This window comes from Vombatus ursinus, unplaced genomic scaffold, assembly GCF_900497805.2.
Source record: "Vombatus ursinus unplaced genomic scaffold, bare-nosed wombat genome assembly UNPS02014959.1, whole genome shotgun sequence".
NCBI lineage: Eukaryota > Metazoa > Chordata > Mammalia > Diprotodontia > Vombatidae > Vombatus > Vombatus ursinus.
This window is the reverse complement of record NW_020954737.1, coordinates 905,066-928,758: the sequence shown is the minus strand read 5'-3', so window position 1 is coordinate 928,758 and position 23,693 is coordinate 905,066. Positions and strand designations below refer to the sequence as shown.

Below are 23,693 nucleotides of genomic sequence, written 5' to 3'. Positions count from 1 at the left end.
TTCTTTCCAAAGAAGAGTAGCAGATATTTATTTATCATAGCCAATTGTCACTTAGGGTGGCAGAGGAGACTTGAAGGAATATGATATAAGGAAGGTCAATTTAAATGGAATATGGGAAGTATTGCAATCAGAATGTGCCAAGAAACAGCATAATACATTAACTAGAGAGGGTTTATGAGAGGGAATAAGTGTAGACAGAATGGCACCAAAAAAGACTGTCCTGAGCAGGGTATGGTGAACAAAAATGGGTTGATGCCAAAGATAACTTTATCTACGTCATATTTTTCCTTAAAGCCAGTCCTAACTTTCAGCCTTTTCAGTTGCATATCAAGTAGGTAAAAATGTATTTAACTTCCATTTTCTGCCTGATTTGTAACTCAAGATAGTGTTTTCTTCTAAACAACAATTTTATATCAGTGTTATGCAAATCCAGTTTCTTCTCAGTATACTTCAAATTTTTTTGAGTAGTCTTCCTTTTTCTGTTTCTCTCATTTGTTCAGTGGACCACAGTGAATGCTTCTGACAATTTTTTTCCAGCAGAATTGCTATCCAAATGATTATTCCCATAAGAGACTTTTTTTAAGATTTAAAAGTTTTAAAGAAAAAAAAGAAAAGAAAATCAATTTACTGTGAGATCATTTTATCTGTTCAGACTGATGCAGTCATTAAAGTTATTTAATGATTCTTGGCAAGTACGAGAGTAAGTTCTACTGCCTAGCCAAACTCACAAGAGAGTGATACCAAACTAAATAAATATGTGAGGTTTGCCCTCCTAATGGCATAATTGTATTCTAACAATTTATGATAAGGAAACAGCCTGGTAAGCAGGGGTAGCCAATGCTTTAGCCAGTCAAGGAATTATTCAGTCTTCAGTGTGAGCACTGACACCTAGGAAAGAATCAGGGCTTGATTTATTGTTTTGTTGATTGTCTAGACTTAAGAAAGTGATGGGGCAAAAGGTAAGAATGCAGATTAAACTTAAAAGTATGTACCGCTTACATTTTTTTACAAAAGAATAAAATTCAAGGTTTTTTGACGTTTTCTTATACTCAAAATTGCCTGGCATCTCAAAGGAGTATCAATTTTTAAATCAGACTTCCAGAATGTGCCAAGGAGCTGCAGTTTTCCCACTGACTCCCAGTCTTCAGGTATGAAATCTTTGTCCAAATATCTAAAAAATCACCATCAGGTCAAAGCTTCAGTTTAGCTTTCCTGGTTTTTTTAATATGAAGAAAGACACTATTCTTCGCTCCTCTGCTTTGAACAACACAACTCCCCTCTCTATGCCTCAATTTTCCTAATATTAAATGAGGTTAAAGATAATATTTTTTACCCTTTTTCCCCAGTGCAATGCAGCATGGATAAATTAAACATGGCTAAAAAATACATTGTGTCCTTTGAGAGGAAAAAGGGTATTATTTGCTGATATGTACATGTATATATATTTTGCAAATTGCTGTGCCTTTTATGAAAATTCTCACAGGGATTTGGCAATTCTGCTACTTCATTAGTAGTCTTCCCACTGAAAATTCCATTTTCAGAAAGGGATGGATAATTACAGATCAGCAATAAAGAGGCTAAATGTGCCATACATGTTACCAATTCACAAGGCATTTTTTTTGCAATAAAATTGCCTTGAATTAATGCATAGTGGAACCAAGAAGGAATAGGTTTTTCAGGCATTATTATATCACTAAAAATCATATTAACTTTAAAGCATGAGCACCATCTTACTTTGCTGTGTTATAGCACAAGTATGATTTATGTGTACATTCTCTTATTTTCTCAGGGACATATTAAATTGTGGGTCACCCATGTTTCTAGTAAATCTTTCTCTTTTTCTCTTAATTCTAGTCAATACACTGCTCCTCAGTTCCAGTAGAAAGCATAGAGAGGGAAATAATGTCTTTTTTTACTTTTTAAGGAATAAAGGGGGGAAGCAAAAGGGAAAGGAACAAGTATTTATTACATGCCTACTATGTGCCAGGCACTGTGCTAAGTGCTTTACAAATATTATCTCATTTGATATTTTTAGAAGTGATATTATAGTATCTGGCTAAAATATATCTTTATAGCAATCATATTAGTATAGAAATATTATTATATATTACAATGAGGCTTGTGTTTACTTATAGGTTTCATTAATACATCTCCTTGTATTCCCAGTTAATATAAAAAGCTGGCTTTATAGTCAAACAGTGAACTGTTTTTCCAAATGCTAAGAAACCCATAGCTATTTATCATTCTGTTTCAAACTGTAGAAGAGAAATCTAGGTGACATTTTCACTCCACCCAATTCTGCGCAGTGCATAAAAAACACATTAAGCTCACACTCCAATATGTCACTGCTTGTCAAAATGTGAATGCAGATCTGCTAAATACCAAAGTCAATGATCCTGAACTCATTGCTTCCATCTTTGCCTAAACCATCAGACAAACACCTCAGACTCCTGAGTTTTTGGCCTCCCAATTAGTCCTTTATGGTCCTACAGGATCTGATTTGTTAGTTGGGTACTTCATCTATTATCCATCATCCTTCATGAATAACTTGCTTACTGCCACATGATAGACTGCTTTCAGTACAAATTAGTGTATATATTTTGCAGAGAACTTCATTTGTCAAACAGTTCCCTCAGTGTTTTGTACATTGTTCTTTCTAATTTATGGTGGGAGACTCTAAAGTTCTGTTCCTTATATTCGATACACAACTGTACTGGCCATATTGGGGCCTGATTTTATCTAAAATAGGATAGCTCCTTCAAGATTACTGGTGTCAGTCATCAGTCAATCAATAAGCAATTACTAAGTACCTACTATTTGCCAAGGTTTGTGCTAAGCATGAGTATCATTTGCCATGGGAAACCCCCTACCTACTGGAGTTTTTACTGCTACTTAAAACACACCCCTAAAAATGTCCTCTTGGTCATGCTACTTTCTCATGCTATCCTATATCTTGGCTCCACTTCACTGTCAAATTTCCAGGAAGAGTAATCTAGATTGGCCCTTACTTCTCAACCCCTTACAATCTGGCTTCTAACTCTTTCTAACCCCTTCTCCTGCATATACTCTCTTCCCTTGTTTTTCGTGGTAGTGCTCTCTACTGGCTCTCCTATTGTGAGCCAACTGCTTTGTTTAAGTGCAAAGGGTTCACAGTTTTTTCCTTTTATAAAATTCAATAAGCAATCATGAACCATAAAATCCAATTAAAATCATTAGTTAAAGATTAAAAGCACCTACTATAAGAATAAAAAGGATATAAAATACAACAGTCACTAAATCTGGAACTTAAGGAAACGAAACTCAAGAAAGGACTTCTCACAACATTGCTTGTTACCAGGTTAGTAATTTCAGAGTTCAGCCTGCCAGGTGTGTAAACCACTGGGTGGAGCTGAAATAAGGAGCTAGAAAGAGAATCACCATAGCTCCAAGAATCCCAGGAGCCTGTCCACGCTTCTACTATACCACCTACCTGTCATAACTGTTCTTTCCTGAGTGTCCTTTGCTGGACCATCACCCATTGTCCAATTGCCAGAGATGTCCCCTAGGACTCTGACAAGGGTCCTCTTCTCTCTATACATTCTCTGCTTTGGTAATCATATCATACCCCCATAAATTCAAATATTACCTCTTGGGAGATGACTGCCAAATCTATATTCAGTAAATCAGGCAATAAATATAATAAGAGCCAGCTGGGAATACAAAAAGATGCAAAAGATAGTCCCTGATATCAAGGAGTTTACATCCTAATGGGAGAGACCACAAGCAAATAAATATGTACAAACAAGCCATATACAATAAATAGAAAATAACTAACAAATATATAATAGAATAATTAGAATAATAAAATGATATATAACCACCCCTATTATTTCCCCTGAGCTCAACTTCTGCATTTCCAGCTGTCTCTTGGACATCTCTAATTCTATCCATCTCATTGGTACCTCGAATCCATTATCTTCTCTCTCTTCCTCCCTATTACTCTTGCCTCTTCTAAATTTCTCTATTTTTGTTGAAGGTCTATAAATAGCATGGAGTGATGGGGCTTTGCTCCCAGATATCAAAATTTAGAAGACACTGATCACATTTCAGTCCTTCAGCAGCATGGAAAAACTGAGCTTATCACCTCATTAGCAATAATAATTAGTTAAAGTAAGAAAGAATCCAGTATTTAATTACCTACTGTGCATCAGACACCATTACGCATGAAGGACACAAATACAAAAAATGAAACAATCCCAATCTGATAAAAGCTTATAAGGTCTCTTCTGGGCACTCTCTGTTCCTCCCACAGTTGTACTCCCAGGTAAGCTATTCTCTCCCAGCTCCACAAATGTCAGGGCCTCCCTAGAATCAGCCTCCTTTAAGTGAAGGCAGAGGCCATGTTCTCTCCATTTCAGTTGAGTTTGTCTTAGAAAATTAATTTGAAGGCAAGTTTTATCCTAACTGACCCAATTATCATTTTGTCCTCCTTCTAGCAACACTTGTGTTGCTTGCCATAAGACAAAAAATTGTTTGTTAGACTGTAAGCTCCTCGAGAGCTAGGACCATTTTTTGTCTCTCTTTGTATCCCCAGTGTTTAGCACAGTGCCTGACGTGTAGTAGGCACTTATTAAATGCTTGTTGACTGACTTGTTGTGGTTCTTAGGGTACCACCATATTCCCAGTCACCCAGGTTCATAATCTTAGAATCATCTTTAATTCTTCCCTCTCCCTTTCCCATACCTAAACTGTTGCCAAGTCTTGTTAGTTCTACCTCCATGACATCTCTAATACCTTTCCTTTTCTTTCCACTCACATGGCTACCATACTAGTCCAGATTCTCATCTCCAGTGGCCTGAATTATTGTAACAGTATCCCAACTCTTCTGATTCCAGGATTTCCTGGGGTCCAGGAACTTTTAAAATGGAAAAAAACTTTTGAAAAATGTTCAACAAAATTGATAAACAATTAGCTAATTAATAACAAAAAAAGAAAGAAAAACAAATTACTGAAATGAAATATGAGGAGGGAATCACAACAAATGGAGAAGAAATTAAGAACATTATCAGAAACTATTCTACCCAATGATATGCCAACAAAACTAAAAAAAAATAGTACAAAGGGATAACTACAAAATGACAAAAATATTCAAATATACAAAATAGTAGATAGCATTAAGTGGCAACAGTGCATAAATACAATGGATAATGTTGGTACCAGTTTGCAAACATTGAGGACAAAACCTTTCTTTTCTTTCAACAAAGAGAAAATAATGAAAGAGCAGAATCATCCTCTGTCATATTCACTCTTTTGCATTATCATGTTTAACTTTCCAGGAAATATACTTTGTTAGTGGGTTTTTTTCACTTTTGCTGTGTTAAAACATACTCTGTCAATTAAAAATTATCTTATTATTGAAGATGAGAGAATAATTTATAAGAAAAAACTAGAGGAGGTAGGAGTAGATGGGATCAAAGACTTAAGTGGAAGGATTATAAATGCAAGGAGGGGCAACTCATCCTCTGAGACTAGAAACAAGAAGGAGATTTTGAGGCATGGCAGATGAAAGGTGAGACAGCTCACAATTTCCTCAGTAAAACAGCATATGTAGTCAAATGCTGAGATAAAGAGGCATCAGAAAATAACAAGGGCACCATGCTGCTAACTCAGCCTTGGCTACTCAACTCCTTTCCACCTCCCTTAGCTTCCTTTCCTCTCTGGCCAGAGTGGAGGGCTGGAGGGTTGAGCAACTAAACTCCTCCCAAAGCCCTCCTTTATAAAGAGCAGAACCTGGACTTTTCAGATCATTTCACTTTCCATCTGCAGTTCTGCTTCATTTCAACTCGATGACCAAGATGTTCCCACACAAGTGTCTCCCCCTAGTGTCTCCCATCTGTCCAACTTCCTTTTGTGTATAGTCTTTTCCCTTAAGATTGTAAACTCCTTGAGGGCAGAGACTATCTTTCTTTTTCATTTATATCCCCAGGATCTAGTATAATACCTGGCTTATCATATGTACTCAAAATGTTTGTTGAATTGAATTGAATGTAAGTAGAACATTAATAAAAACTGCTTTTCAAACAAGATAGTTGGATATCATGCTATATCATTTCAACTTTACCACAACTAATTTTTTGACCTATGGCTCAATTTTTAAATGTTAGTGATGCTTTCAAAGTTGTAAAAAATAGTAAAGACATTAAATGTGACGGTACATTTACCGAGATCTTTAAGAGTGCTGGCTACTGCTTAACTAAAAACCAAATCAAATAAATAAGATAATATTTGTAAAGCACCTTGCACAGTGCTGACCGGCACGTAGTAGGCACTATATAAATACTTATTCCATTCCAACTATCTATCTGGTCATTTCTAAACATTTGGAATATTAAGGAAAGGTCCATATGATTTTTAAGACACCAAAATCATTATTTTTGAGATGACAAGAAAGTTGTCTATGACAACTGTAGTAGGCTATCATTTCTCTCCATTACTAGAACCATCCTAGTTTAAGCTGCACCAAACATTAAGCCACATGATCAGTCAAGTGTTTCTAGATCCCAATAAAGTTGGAGAACACCATATAAATAATAGACCTGTGAGTTGGCCCACAACCATTCTGAAACACAATTTGAAATTATGTTTTTTCAAAAGTGACTATGATGTCCATATCCTACAAGTCAGAAATCCAACTGCTCAATATATACCCCAAGGAGATCAAAGATGGAAGGAATGGGCTCATATACACCAAAAGGTTTACAGCAACAGTTTTTATGGTGGCAAAGAACTGGAAACAAAATAAATGCCCTTAGATTGAGAAAGGCTAACTAAATTGTGGCACATGAATGTAATGGACTATTACTGCAGGGTAAGAAATGATGAGGGTGGAGAATTCAAAGAAGCATAAGAAGATAGATTTAAGTAATAACCATCAGGAAAACAATGAGCAAATTGATCAAAACTATATAATTGGAAAGAACACCAGTAACCACAATAACAAACAACTGGTATCAAGTTTGGTCCTGGAAAAAATGAAGTCCCTCCCTTTTTAACAGAGGTTGGGGATGGTGGGTGTGGATCACTGCATATGATGTCAGAATTGGTTGATGCTTTGGTTAGTGTTGCAGAAGTAAATTTTTTTTCTTCTTTCCTTTTTATTCTTTCTTTCAAGAGATGTTTCTCTGGGGAGGGGAGAGAAGACAAATACATTTGGAAATGAGGGTGACACAAAAACAGGTACAATTATTTTTTTTTAAAGAACCCAACCTGGAGTAATTGAAATTATCTTTGCTGCACGTTAGGTAACAAGAAAGGAAATACAAACTGCCGGGAACATCACACATACATATGCACACATGCACATACACAAACACAGACTCACATACACATTGATATTATCTAAACATTCAATACCATAGTAGACTTGATTCCAGGAGTTTTTAAAAAAAGGTTTTTACTACCTTATTAAGAAGTTTAGCAATATCCTATAATATCAGCTCCATAGTTAGCACTGTCAAAGGATCATAGATTGAAAGCTGGAAGAGACCTTGGAGACCATTAGTCTCATTCTTGAATTTACAGAGAAGGAAACTCAGGCTCAGGGAAGCTTACTGACTTTCCAAGGGTCACGCAGGAAATATCAGAGGTAAGCTCTGAACCAAGTGATCCTCTCACTCCAGACAGAGCTAAAGATCTTACCACACTATTACTCCTTCAGAACAGATAGTACCATATTTCTGACTTTCTCTTTCTCTAATAAAATGAAGTGGTATTGCACACTCTATCTAATTATAGTCAATCTATCTTCTAGAGTCATAATTGGGAATGTAGGACAAGATCAAGAAACTGACATCAGAATATATTTTGACACTATGCTTTCTGGGGAGCTCTTTCAATAAAAAATAATGTGATCTCCTGATATATGACATTTACACCAATGACCCACTATAAGGAGGGCATTTGTTCAGATCAGTCTACAGATTTTGGTCCTTTTCCTTTGTGCCCATTGGCATCTGTTTACAAGATGGCAGGATGGTATTGTAGAAAAGTCTGTGGCCAAGCAACAAAATAAAACTATCCAACTTTTTATCCTGTAGCACTGACCTCAATATCATTGTATGTTCAAACAAAGAAACAAACAAACAAAAAAAAACCAGCTAACCAACAAAGGTTATTTTTTTTCTTTCAATTAAATAGTTTGAAAATAGCATAAGGACACTAAACCCAAGAATTTCCTTATGATGATGACTATGATCATGAAATATATATAAAATAAGCCATGCAAATAATTATGAAATTTTCTACAGTGTGTGTAAAAACCAAAGTTCTATAATGACCTTTACCACAGAGGCACCCTCACACAGAAAAGTATTTTATCAACAATTCATAGATGAATTTTTTTTACTAAATTTTGCTGTGAAAATAACATCCAATAATGTTCCAACTGATGAAGAAACAGAAAACAAAATTAAGAATCCTAACTTATCTAGAAAATGACAACAATGTGGCATGAAGATCCAGATTAAATGTACATAACTTTTTATATAGCTATGCCACAAAAATATCATTTAGCCTTATGGATAGTTTAATTCAACTTCTCTATTTTGCTTACTATGTATAAGCCACTATCTAGGCACAGGAAATACAAAGGTAAAAATGGAAAAAAATCAATAATGTCAGCAAAAATATATACTTAACATTAAAAGATGAAACAGTATCACCTATAATCTGATCTAGAAAATTATCTACTCTACCTATGTATCAAAATGATAGCTTTCAAAGCAATTCTAGTGGGCTAATTATAAATGTGGAATCCACCACAGGTTCAGAAAATTAGTTCCATGAGCACAGAAGAGGGAACACACGGTCCCAAATTTTATGTGAGAAAAACCGGGAGGTTTTAGTGGACTGGAAATCCATTATGACGCAACTGTATGACAGGCAACCAAAAAAGGTAATGGTGTTGTGGCCTATACTAACAGAAGAGACAGCATCACAGTGAGGAAAATCAGAATTCTCTTGTACTCTGCTCTGGTCAGATCATGGAGCGCTGTGTTGGTTCTAGGAACCAGATTTTAAAGAATCTGCTGACAAACTGGGGTATATCCACAGGACGGTAAAGTCAGGAGACAGGGCACCATGTCATATGACTATCAATTGAGAAAAATGGAGACATTTATTCTGGAGAAGAGAAGAGAAGACTTACAAAGGATGCAAAAGTTATTTTCAAGTATTTGAAGGGCTATCATGGGGAGAGGTAAGCAATTTGTTTTACTTGGCTCCAGAGCAAGAGGGGCAGTTGTAAAAGGGAGGATTTCAGTTCCATTTCAAAACATTTTCATTTAGTGTTGACCAAAAGTACGATTATCTGCCTCAAAAAGTAATGAGCTACCAGTGATTTTCAACCAGAGACTTCTCAGGGTTGGTGCATGAGCAAGTGTGTATTAGCACTGAATGACTTCTGAGGCCCCATTCAACTCTGACATTCTATACTTTTAGAATGAATGAAAGGATATCCAGATGAAGCAGAAGACGCATATGAAGTAAACAAAATAAATACTTCATAGATTCACTGAAAAAAACAGCTTCAGAAGATGCACCAAAATTGGGAAGAAATATAAATACCACATAAGCCTGGCTTGTATCAATCAGGAATGGAATGTCTTTTCCAGAAGTCCTTGGATAGACCATAACTTTAAAGGTTCTGCAAGCAAGAGCTGCACTCACAAATCAAAAAAGAGCCTGCCTCCATGCTCACTATGTGCTGGAGAGAACATCAGATTGTACTTTGCTATTTTCAGCCACAGCCACACAAACACATTTTGATCAGCATCAGTAGCAATATCTTTTAGCACAGAGAACATCCCAGTAAAATGTCAGACACCAATAGCACTTAATAAATGCTTTTAATGATGATGATGATAGAGCTGAGTATCCCTTAACAGTCATTAACATTTTTTCCAAAACTGTCTCGTACAATTCTCCAGTCTCCCAAGACAACTAAACAACCTATTTACACAACTAGACAAAAATGAATCAATACTGTTTGTAAGCTGTAGCTTAGTTGAATTATCTATGGATTCATTTAATATTAAGCAACAAACCAGGGTTATAAATTATTGATGAAACATCAGATATAAAAACCATGATTTATACCTTTTAATTATATAAGAATTATATATAATATATGTTGCATATTACATTATACATGATAATATATTATGAGAATGGAACCTGAATGATTAATATTTTAGTCTCTTATTTTCAGGATTTAAAACTACTATTTCTATAATATTATTGTTATTAAAGCCTTCTTCAAAGGAAGGCTATTCAGTTTCAGTTCTATTTTATGTCATTTTAGGAGCTGGATATATTGTTTCATCAAAAATCATTTCTACAGTACCATAAATCAAGGCAGTTCTCCCTTCCCTGTGTTTTAGGGGCCCTCTTATTCTGGCAGATGAACAAGATTCAGGAAGGTAAATAGTGGGAGTGGGGAAGAGGTTGTTCACATAGTTAAAAAAAAATTTGAGGTTCATATGAACACACTATGGTTATAAATACCTCTACTACCACACCAGGACAGAGGTAACCTGAACCTCTCACCTTCACTCACATTCTTCAGATTGCATCTTTGCCCTTTAGGAATTTCTTTCCCTTTTTCAGGGCTATTTTTGATGTTCTTTTTAACCTGAATTCGCAAATGTAAAATTATGGAAGGAGAGGGAGTATTCAAAATATAGGTTCATTCCACTTGCCTCTGCACACAATAGGGATATTCGTAGAGTTTTTATGACTCTAAAATTTAGGTCCTAGTAGCATGAAATCTACATTTTGAAAATCAACATTGTCTTCATGGTAAAGAAATTTCTCTGTTTTCATGCAAATCAGGTCGTATAGGAAAAAAATGTGAAACAGAGGCAGTGAAGCCTAAGGATATGTTGATATTCTGGCATATCCAGGCATTTTTATTCCTAAGAATAAGAAGAACATGCAAGGCTTTTAAAAAATCAATGTAAGGTTTATAAAGAACTTTCTTCAAAATAACTCTAAGAGATAGGTAGTATTTGTATCATTATCCCCATTTCGCAGGGGAGATGAACTGACTTACCCAGGGTCTCACAATGAGTAAGAGGTTAGATTCAAATCAAAGTCTCCTAATTTCAGGAGGTGAGCTCTTTCCATTCATACATTTATTTTTCATTTTCTTTTTTAAAATTATGAACTTAATGTTAAAAACATAAAAAAATTACGAGAAAAAACAGAAACACTGAGATCATATGTGAAATGGTGATTTTTTTGTTAATATTCAACTTGTTTTTTTAAAGTACACATTAAATTTAACCCAAAAGAGCCAACGTTGTCCTGCTTCTCTGTGTTCCCTTCTGAACTTCATTCTCTTCTATATGTCTTTTAAAATATTTCATTGGTGCTCTTCTCTTTCCTTTTTCCCTTTTTTGTATCATTATCACTACACATCAAGTCCCTCCCCACAATTCTCCTTTAATCCTCAGAAGGAAAGTGTACTCTCTTATGATAATGTGGCATCATATAGTGCTCTAAGGTTTGCAAAGCCTTGAATATTGTTTCATTTTATACTCACAACAACTATGGAAGCTAGGTGTCATTATTATCCCATTTTACAGATGAGGAAATTGCAGTAGATAGGTTGAATGACTTTGCCCTAGGTCACATAGCTAGTAACTGTCTGAGGCAGGATTTGAACTCAACTCTCCCTCACTCCAGGGTTAGCACTCTATCCATTTTGACACTTAGCTGCCTTGTAAACAGTAAGTTCAGCCAGGCAAACAAATTCACACTTTGGCTGCATCTGAAAATGCGTGTCTCATTCTGCCTCTCTTCTCTATTGGAGATAGGAGACATGATACAACATCAGTCAACTTCATCAGTCTTCTGGAGTCATGACTGGTTGCTGCATTAATTAATCAGAATTCTTTAGCCTTTCAAAATTGTTTTCATTTACGTTATTGGAGTCATAGTATGAACTGTTCACTTCACTCTATATCAGTTTAAAAAAGTCCTCCCCTATTTCTCTGAATCAGTCGCTTTTGTCGTTTCTTACAGTGCAATAACAATCCACTGCATTTAAATAGCAAATTTGTTCGGCTACTTTCCAACTGACGGGTACCCACTTTTTTCCAGTTGTTTAGTACTCAGAAGTTTCTGCTATAAATATTTTTGTACATATGAGTCTTTCTTTTCTGTCTTTGTCTTCTTTGTGGTATATGACTATTGGTAGTATTGCTGGGTCGAAGGGTATGTACTAAGTACTGACTTTGGGGGGATAGTCCCTATCAACCTTATAATAGTGCATCTGTCCTCGCATAGGCCCTATATACAATTGTCATCTTTTTTTTTTTTTGTCATCTCTGCCATTCTGATGAGTATGAGATGGAACTTCAAGGCTGTTTAATTTACATATCTTTCATTATAAGTGATTTAAAGAAGTTTTATATGGTTGTTAATAGCTTACATTTCTTCTTTTGAAAACTGCCTGTTTATAATCTTTGACCACTTATCCATGGGGAGTGGCTCTTCTTAAATATTTAGCATACGTTTCTCAAGATCTACCTCTGAGGGTCCAAATAGAGCCAGTAACTCAAGACTCTTGAGATAGGGAAATGATTAGATTCCCTAGATAGGGACAAGGAAAGGTAAACAACCTCTGTTGGTCCTTGAGTGCGTTTGTCAGCTTAATTTAGCCAACAGTAGTGACTAGGGGTGCACCCAACTAGGAGTACAACTATAAGAACAAATTAATATACATAAAGAAGCCATGAAATGAGGTGATGGAGACTCAGTGGAGGTCTGTCCCATATGCCATAAGTGGAAGAGATGACACCTTAAAGGCTAAGAAGGCATAGAATCTTCCAGAAGAGAGAAGAGCATAAGGAGAGCACTTTCTAATGAGTCAATGCATATAAGCCTCTAAGATAGATGGAAGAGGCTAGAAGGGAGACGAAGGTCTAAGATCTGCATGTAGGTAGCTTTGGGAACTAGATAGGAAATTTAGAAATGCAAGACAGGATTTTCTAAGCTTTAACAAATGGGTTGAGAATGAAGTGACCCAAAATGACTAAACTAGAGAACCAAATAAAAGAACTTCCTGAGTGGGCTCAGATTCCCATGTGCCAGATTAAGAGCTAGCTTGGAAGTAGATTTCAGAAATTGTGAAAGCTAGTCTAGTAAACAAAGTCCACAGCAATGGACCTCAAACCAAGTCAAGGGTGAGGCCTTGACTGAGAGAAGAATGTTAGCCAGGAGTAAGGTAAGGAGAATAGTAAATGTCCTGCAGCTGGTAGAGGACCAATATTGAGTAGCAAGAAACTTCATAAACCATGAAGTATTAAGCTTTTTTGTCTGGTACTAACCTTTTTGCCTCCAATTTTATGTTTCCCTATAGTGCTTCATAGTGAATCTTGTTTAGATACCTACCAGCTTAGCCTATGATCATGGTATAGCAAAATGACTGGAGAGAAGGAAACCCTGTAGCCTTTCTGCTGAAAATCTAATCTAGGTTTAGAGGACCTTGCTAAAAAAAAAAGCAGAAAGTAGTGGCAGTTTGGAACCTGAAGGGGGAATCAATGTGCCAAGACTTATGCTTGGCAGTAGGGAAAACGTGATGAAGGGGGTTGGAGGTGTCTGTTGCATCCCTTGGCACCATGATGGTATTCAAGACTAATGTGAACCTGAGCTGTATTAAGAGAGGCATGGCACATAGGGAAAATAATGTGTAAGAGTTCCACTCCTTTCTGCAATGGGGAGATCACACCTCTGAAGCTTTATGTTGGCTTCTGGGTGACATATTTCAGACAGGAATTTGATAGAGTATGTTAAAAAGAGGACAATAGGATGATAAAAAGTCTTGGGTTCATGCCATGTGAGGATCAGATGGAGAAATTTGGAATGTTTAATCTACAAAAGAGAAGACTTGGAGTTGAGGGGACATGATAATTATCTTCGAGTATTTGAAAGACTGTTGAGTGGAAGAGAGATCAGATTTGCTCAGCTTAGCCCAAGTGAACAGAACTAGGAGCAACATGGAATGTGTAAAGAAACAAATGCAGGCTTCACGCAAGGAGAAACTTCCTAGCGATTTGGATAATCCAAAACTGGAAAGGACTGCCTTGGGGAGGAGCAGATTCCCTCTCATTGAATCTTCAGCTTATAACCCCAGTTTAAAACTTCTAGTCTAGTGCTCTCTCTTCTCTACCACACTCCCTTACTAACCTAATCACTGAACTTGCTGATCAAGGATACTCACCCCAATATTTTAGAGATCACTGACTGTCAATTCTACCCAAGTGCACACAATTAAGAGTTTCAAGGATTAACCAAGCACTCTTGTACTACTGGCTCTATAAAATAACTCAAAGATCACTTTGTTTATTCAGTTCTTAGCTGGGGATTTCTCAGAAGGAAGGCAGATTAATTTGTGCTATATATAAATCTTCCTAAAACTCTATTTTGTGCATGTCACTCCCCAACTCAAAAATCTTCAGTGGTTTATAGAGAATAAATTCCTTCATTATCTCTCAAAGCCATTCATTATCTATTCCCAACATACCTCTTCAACCTTACATCCCATGACTCTTTTATATGAGTCCTCCCTTCTCCAGCCCTATCAATCCTCCAAACAAGCCATTCTACTCAATGCTACAATTTCTTTCAACCAACTTCTATAAAGTTCTTACCATGCTTAGGGATATATGTTAGCAGTGAGGATGACACAAATATAGATAAGATTCAGTGTTTACCCTCAAGTAATTTACAAATTAGTGGTATAGTGGAAAGAGCAATGAAGTTTAAACCTGGTCAGAGGACCCAGGTTCAAATGTTGTCTTTGCCATTTACTATTTGTGTGACTATTTGTCAGCTAACAATTTCCTCTCATTTGTGAAATGAAAGAATTGGTCTTGATGGCCGCTAGCTCTAAATCTAGGAACCTATGGTCTCTGAGGTCCCTTCCAACCTTAGGATTCTTTGATGCATGACATTATCAGGAGAATGCATTTTATCTGCTTCCTTACAATGAATGTATTTCACTAAGGAGCCAACCAGTTGATTGTAATTCTATTTACCAGTAAGCACGGACTTTGGATATCCTGCCTGGTTTAGCCCTACGATATTTATGTACTCTCCATTTCTGAGTTTACCTCTGATTCATGATGGTCCAGAAACCAGTGTTTGCCCTGCTTCTCCAGTACTTCCCCTCGTATCTTGCCTGATTCCCTCTGTAATAGTACCTGTGACCCAACATGACAATACCTTGTTCCATGTGTACCTAACATAAAACTAAAAAATATATGATTAAATATTTAATAAATGTACTTAATGGAAATAATTATAACATGAAGGCAATGCACAATATCTGAATGTTCAAGTTTCCAGAATGACCTCTAATTTTTAAGCCAATATTTAAAGGATAAAAGCACAGTATACTAAAGTGGCCATTTGGACATAGATTTTACTATGATCATTTGTTAGGTATTACTCATAACTAGCTATTGGAAATTAAAGTAAAAAGTTAGATTGGTTAGCAGCCTACTTTCATTACTCTTCTCTCTTTGCTTATTCTGTAACTCCTTCTACCACTTCATTTCCCTCCCATACTCCACTCTCCCCATCCCTGAAGTTTCCACTAATAGGAGTGGATTAGAATCTCACGTTACCCTTTTACCACCTCTCATGATGATTAAAAAGTTCATAATAAATCTACATGACTAATATAGTCGCCTTTGAACCTTCACATTATATAAAAATGCACTTACTGAAAAGGATAACTACATTTTTAACCCACACTTGAATTGTCATCTTCAGTCAATAAATAATGAAAATTATAAAAGTAACACAGGAGCAATTTGAAATTAGACTACTTTTTCCTTTTCCCTTCATGAAGAATCCATAGTTATAATATCATAAGGAAAATTCCACTTACCCAAGTGTTTATGGAACTGTAATTGATGACAAAAATACCTATGAATTAACATAAGAGAAAGGATACATTCGTATAGCACCTGTTCTTGTCCCAATCGCCAAAATTTTCTGGACTGGATCAAAGGCTAAGGCTGTGGGCTGGTAAGGAAACCCATGCCGGACCGTCTGAAAGATAGCAAATAATATAAACATTTGATTTGTAATAATAAAAAAATTATTTATATCCCCCATGTATTCTTTAGACAATTTAACCAGAATTGTTTTTAATGTAATTTTAAGTCATTTGCAATATTATTAAAGTCTTATCTTTTTACTAAAATTCAGAAAACTACTCACTTTAAGGCCCTCATCCCCTCTCCCCTTGGCTATTGAAATAACCCTCTAATTAGTCTTCCTGCACAAGTTTCTCCCTCTTCTAATCTAATCAGCTGCCAAGGTGATTTTTCTAAAACACAGGTATGATCATGACATTCCTTGCTCAATGAGTTCCGGTGGTGCCCTCTGTTTGGCATTTACAGCTTTCATAACATAGTCTCTTCCTTACCTCCTCAGTCTTTTTACATTTACTCTCCTCCACACACTCTTTGATGCAGCTACATTGGCCTCCTTGCCATTCCTCAAACACAACATTCCATCTGTCACTTTCATGCCTTTGCCCTGGCTATCCTCCCTATCCTCCATCCCTGGAATGCTCGGCCCCTTCTCTTTCACCTCTTGGTTTCTCTGGGTTCCTTGAAGACTCAAATCAAAAACTGCCTTGTGGAGGCCTTTCAAGGCTCCTAGTATCTTCCATTCCCATTCCATATTGTCTTTCATTTGCTCTATATAGATCTTGTATGTTATGGTTATTTCCGTGTTGTCTCCTTCAGAAGAAAGCACACTCCTTGAAAGCAGAGGTGGTTTTTGCCTTTCTCTGAATCCCCAGTCTTTAGCACAGTGTCTGACATACAGTAAATACTTTAATTCTTGCTGACTCACCATTTTAATAGACACTAAACTATGAATCTTTTAGAGTTAGTTTTTAATTTTGGTGCTACCTGTACTAAATATTTTAATAATGATTTTATCACTTGGACTCTGAGCAAAGAAAAAGTATACTATCTAGAATTAATAACAAATAAATGAAATTAGTGGACCAACCCTTCCAGAATGGCAAATTCTTTTATGTGACCACATCTTCTAAAACTCTCTTAATACAATGTCAAACATTCAAATAAAAACTGAAAGACTCAAACATGCAGATTTTTTTGTGCATGTAGCATCTTCTCCAGGTTATTCCTCCAACTTATACTGTCACTTGGGGTACCCATAGAAGTGGCTATTACCTCAAGTTCTAGGGGTATCCTCTGTAGATCTGCATTTCTACAAGTAGAGCTTATAAACTCTGCAGCATTTTGCTTTGTTTTTCCCATTAAGGACCCGCCAGTGATCAAAATTAACTCAAAACAGTGGTATTTATTAAAATGTCACAGTAAGAAGAGTAGCTGTAAGACATTCCCTCCCCCAACCCTAACCAGATGCAATACTCAAATACACACAGCATCCATGAGAAAAGTAGGTACAAATTGAAAAGCAGCATGACAGTGAAGCACATGTAAGAAATACATGTGGTCAAGGAAACTCACAACTCTGTTATCAAAGGGTTTCATTAGCTTCTCTTTCCTATGGAGTCCTCACAAACCTCCCTCCTATATGCAATGTCTCTGCTGAGTGGTTTGTTCAAGTGGGCTCCCAGAGTTTGCTCCTTTTCTAAGCTTGATTTTCCCTTGCATTCATAGATAGCTCTCTTTTCTACTGCTAGAGGTCCCACTCCTTGAAGCTACTTTCAGCTTCTAGTCACTACCTTTCTATATGTGTCTATCTGGAGTGTGTATCTCAGTTCCCTACTAGGTGCACTGTAGCTCTATTTCAAATTGACATGACTAATGGGAGGAGTAGAGAGAAACTCCTCTTTATCCCATGTAATTCCCATTCAGGACCAGGTTATTCTGACTTTTAGCTCAAACTCCTAGATTTTCAAGTTGCTTAAGTGTATCCAAAATTTAGCTATTTAGAGCCCCTAGGGACATGACCAACTTTCAGCCCTGTCAAATTGCCCCTTGTGACTCAGAGAGAGGCATTCATCTTTTAAAAAAGATTACTGCATGTTAATATCTTGCTACAATATCGTATATTATATGTAATATATACAATTATATAAAACATACACATAAATGTACATATATATATATATAATATCAAACATCTGATTTTCTCAAAACTTTCAAATATCTGACATATTGTCAGCTCTGGGTTGAAGAAATGGCAAAAACAGTGAAACTGTCACCAGCACTCTTGAAAATCTCAGCAGATACTGTATTAGATTTAGTGTCTGCACTATTCTCTCCCTCAAGTTACTTTGCATGTACTTATCCGAGTGCATGTTTTAGCTATTCCCCTGCCTCATAGATGCTCCTGAAGGGCAAACAGTTTTGTTTTTTATTTTGTATCCCCAGGGCCTATGGGTTTAGGACATAAGAGCACTTAATGAATGTTTGTTTCATTAAATAGAGTTGATTGATTGATTCAATCAAGTATTTTTTCATGGCCTAACAGACGTACTGGAAGTTGAAGGGTATGGGACATATGAGCACAGTCACTATTTTCAAGAAGTTTATGACCTAGTTGAGGATATAAAGCTATCACACCAAATAAAGAGAGCCATTAGATAGCAATAAAATGGCAAGTGGTATATGTCAGAGCCTGAATGAAAAGTAGGTGAGCTTGGTGGGCTAAAATTCACCTTGTGAATCTTAATCACATGAAGGAAGGTCCCTTACCAGGAAGAGACAGCCATTTAAAGTAGCCAGGAATATGTCTCCTGGATAGGGATTTGTTTCTCCAAGGTCAGCCCTGTTCCAGCCTATGAGCCCCTATCCCTGACTTTGATCTTCTGTGTCCTTTATCTTGGCTTGAAAATCCAACTCAAACCTTTTGATGCCATGGAAGTACAGAGGAAGGCCTATCCTGGCTGAGTCACCATGATGGAATACAGTCTTAGATCAAGAATGTAAAGCCAAAACATCAAACAATGGAAATAATCAGTAAACAGGGTCACGTGACCAGGCTGAGATGGAGGAACTTGGAGATAAGGAATTACCGGAAGATACTTGCAACAAATTCCAAGTAAGATTAAGAACACAGAAGAGTACAATTAGGTCTTTAAATCAAGGTCACAGTACCAGATGTTAGTACCAGAAGAAGTCAGGGAAATACATGGTATGTCCCTGAAACAAAGTAGGTCTGGAAGAGACCATTCATCAGCCAAGAGAAAAGTACCTGAGACCCTTAAATGCCTCCATGTGTTTCCACACCAAGTCCTGATGATGTCCTTTCACAAAATTTACCTCTGGGAGTAGACCTAATTAGAGGGAGATACATTATGATAGCATAATAAAGGAAACATTTATTAAGCACTGACATGCTGAGCCCTACACTAGGTATTGGGAGAAAGACAAAGATTACAGACAAGACGCAGTTCTCTCCTTCAAGCTGCTTTTGGTGTAGTTGAGAAATAAAATACCAGGATAGCTATCCATAATACACAATAATATGTGGTAAATCCATTTGGAGAATTATAAAACAGTTAGGTAAGGTCTATGAGGGAAGAGGGAAGGATATTCTTCCTGGAAGATATGACATTTGGCATAAGATTTAAAGAAAGCTGAAATTCACTAGGTAAAGACAGGGAAAATATTGTACTCCTTAGCCAAGGAACAAAGCTGTACATCCATGAGAGATAGCTGAGGCATATACTAATGATTCTGCTTCCTGAGCTCACTTGATGGTTCGTAATTCTTCTAATCTACTAGCTATGTCAGAATATTATTTGCTGCACTGGAAATCAAGAATGTTACTAACTTCACTCTGGTTCCAATTGGCTAAGAAAGCGAGGTCAGGGAAAACTTCAGAATAATAGGATGTTTGGATTCAGTTCAAATCAACAAGGATTTGTTAAGTATCTACTATGTGCTGGGTACTGCATATAAAAAGACAAAAGTCAAAAGTCTCTGCCCTCAAGGAGCTGATATATTAAAGGTGGGAAATAACAGGTACCCAGTTAATTAAAATTTAAAAATATATACAAAATATTGGGTGTGGGGAAGGGGGAAAAGGTGAAATGGGAGAAAGAGAAAGGAGGGTTAATGAAATATCCCTAACCCTATGACTGCTACTAATAACTGGGAACATCAGGAAAGGTCTTGTGTAGTGAGTGGCACTTGAACTGGTCTTGCAGGATTATAATCCTTGGGGATCCTAAGTGCATTTCAAGTATTTGTGCAAAAGGTACAAATACAGGAGTTGAAATGTCACACACGTCATCGGTGTCAAAGTCAAATAGAAACAGGGGCTACAAATCCGTACATAAATATCTCTGTAGACTACATATTGACTTAATCTTCAAACGTAATGTCCTCTATGTTTCATTGTATTTTTATTTATTTTGTTAAATATTTCCCCATTACATTTTAATCTGGTTCAGGCTGCACTCAGGAGGATTTCAGGCATGCAGCCTGGGGGCCATTTATTTGAAACCTTTTATATACATTAGGAATGGCAAGTGGGCCTTTGGCTAAATTGTAGAGGGCGTGAAGAAAGGTAACATGTAATAAGATTGGAAAGACAGGGTGCAGCCAGATTGTAAATGCCAAACAGAGATTTAGATGCCAAACAGAGGAGTTTACATTTTATTTACACTCAGTAGGGACAATAGAGAACCACTGAAATTTCTTGATCAGGAGTATTATGATCAGACCTATGCCTTAGGAATTTCAATTTAGCAGCTCTATAGAAAATGGATCAGGGAAATGGATTAGTGAGAAACCAGATAGGAGCCATTGCAGTAGTCCACTGTTGAGGAGATGAAGGCCTGAATGAAGGTGACTGTGGTAGCAGTGGATAAAAGGGTATGGGTATGAGAGATAAAATAAAAATAAATCTACAGGAAGTGAGGGAGAGGGAAGAGTGAAGGATATGTGTGTATATATATATATATACACATACATACACTATATATATAAATATACATACATACATACATACATACACACACATATATATAAAATCATTAGCCTGGATAACTAGAAATATAGTAATGCCCTCAACAAAAATAGAAAAGTTAGGAAGAGGGATAGGTTATGGGAGGACAGGAAAACATAATGAGTTTTGTTTGGGACATAATGACTTTGCAATGCCTGCGATATCCATGTAGAGATGTCCAGGAGGTAGTTGATAACATGGTCTTGAAACTCAAGAGTCAGATGGGAGATAGATATGTTTCATCTGCATAGAGACAATAGTGAATATATGGGGGCTGATGAAATCAAAAAGAGAAGTCAGAGAAGTGACTTCTAAAACTTGGAGATAAAATGTATATCTTGGTTGAAGATGATTTCCTGTAGTAAACTATACACTGAATCAGGTTAAAAGTAGCTAGACTATTTTGTACTTTCTTTCTTTCTTTTTTCTTTTTTTTTAGCTAGGCAATGGGGTTAAGTGACTTGCCCAGAGTCACACAGTTAGTAAGTGTTATGTGTCTGAGGCCGGATTTGAACTTAGGTCCTCCTGAATCCAGGGCCAGTGCTCTATCCACCGTACCACCTAGCTGCCCAACTGTTCTGTATTTTGGCCATTTTGGTGCACACAACAAAGTATCTTTGTAAAGCAAAGAGCTACTACGGGAATTATGGTGCATCTCCAGAGGGAGACAAATGCACTATTTCACTACACAGTCCAGTGAGACTTGTTGCCAGGGATATACTGCCAACAAAATCTACTGGGGCCGTAGAATCAGTATTTGGGTTTTATAATAGATGCACATATGGTACATTTGTCCACAAAGTCTCAGACTTCCTTCCTCATCAGAGACTTATAGAAAGTATTGCTAGGTGGCCAGTTTCATGCATATGATGCCTAAATGACTTCCAAAGGTGCCTGGTAGAAGGCATGTGATGCCACTGTCCTGCTTGACAGTAAGTAACTCAGACCTCAGGTATATCTGATCTCACTTCTTGTTTCTTCTGTCTGCTTTAACTTAAACCTTATCTCCAGATTCCAGAATCCACTCTGGTAACCTCACTCTAATTCTAGATTTCATCCTTATTTGACAGATTGGTTTTGACATTCCTGATCCCAAATAACATCCTATTTGATACTAAAGTAAACATAGTGGCTCTATAGGGAGGGCTCAATCCTCTTTCCTCCTAACACAATGCAGATGAGAAATTCAGGAGCTGATGACAGAAAAGAGATAACAAGGTAAGTAAGTGAAGGTGAGATAAGTTTGAAAGAATGGATATTATGTGGATAGAAGATGTCTCTGCTTTTTAGTATGCTGTCCAGATTTGTCATAGCCTTCCTTCCAAGGAACAAACATCTTTTAATTTCATAGCTGTAGTCACCATTTGCAGTGATCTTTGATCCCAAGAACATAAAATCAGACACTGCTTCCATTTCATCTCCCTCTATTTGCCAGAAAGTGATGGGACCAGTTGCCAAGATCTTAGTTTTCTGGAGGTTAAGCTTCATGCCAGCTTTTACACTCTCCTCTTTTACCCTCATCAAGTGGCTTCTTAATTCTTCTTCACTTTCTGTCATCAGAGTGGTATCATCTGCATATCTGAGATTGTTGATATTTCTCCCAGCTTTCTTAATTTCAGCTTTTGATTCACCCAGCCTGGCATTTCGTATTATGGATTTACACATAAATAAATAAGATGACAATATATAGCCTTGTCACACTCCTTTTCCAAACTTAAACCGATCAGTAGTTCTATGTTAGGTTCTAATTACTGCTTCTTGGCCCACACACACCTTCCTCAGGAGACAAGTAAGATGATCTGGCACTCCTATCTCTTTGAGGGCTTGCCTCAAAGTTGTTGTAATCCACACAGTCAAACGCTTTAGTGTAGTCAATGAAGCAGAAGTAGATGCTTTTCTGGAACTTCCTTGTTTTCTCCATAATCAAGCCAAACGTTGGCCATTTGATCTTTAGTTCCTCTGCTTCTTCAAAAACCACCCAATTCTTCTGGTAATTCTCAATTCACATATCACTGAAGTCTAGCTTGCAAAATCTTAAGCATAACCTTGCTGGAATAGGAAACGAATACAGTTGTTCAGTCATTTGAACATTCTTTGGCATTGCCCTTCTTTAGGATTGGGATGTAAACCAGTCTTTTCCAATCCAATGGTCACTGTTGTGTTTTACAAATTTGCTGGCATATTGAATGCAGCACTTAAACAGCATCATCTTTTAGGGTTTCAAATAGCTCAACTGGAATTCTATCACTTCCACAATTGTTAGCAATGTTTCCAATGGCCCACTTGACTTCATTCTTCAGGATGTCTGGCTTTAGATCAGGAACCACACCATCATGGATATTATTGGTGTTAAGATCTTTCTTGTATGGTTCTTCTGTGTATTCTTGCCATCTCTTCTTAATTTCTTCTATTTCTGTTAAGTTCCTACCATGTTTGTCTTTTCTCATGTCCATTTTTGTCCATGAAATGTTCACTTGTTATCTCTAATTTTCTTTAAGAGATCTCTTGTCTTTCCAATCTTATTATTTTCTTCTATTTCTTTGCATTCCTCATTTAAGAAAACCTTATCTCTCCTTGCTATTCTCTGAAATTCTGGATTCAGTTCAGCATAACATTTCTTTTCTACTTTCCCTTTCACTTTCCTTCTTTCCTCAGCTATTTGTAAAGCCTCAACAGAT

The 23,693-nt window shown here is 36.8% G+C and overlaps 1 protein-coding gene across 2 annotated transcripts in view; it reads right to left on the bottom strand.

Moving 5' to 3' along the window:
• STXBP5L (syntaxin binding protein 5 like) overlaps window positions 1–23,693 on the bottom strand; it is a 407,770-nt gene that overhangs the window by 294,989 nt on the left and 89,088 nt on the right. For both annotated transcript variants that reach the window (XM_027845316.1, XM_027845317.1), the window contains exon 2: window positions 16,004–16,101. In XM_027845316.1, the coding sequence (XP_027701117.1) occupies window positions 16,004–16,101 (98 nt within the window). The remainder of the gene's footprint in view (window positions 1–16,003; window positions 16,102–23,693) is intronic.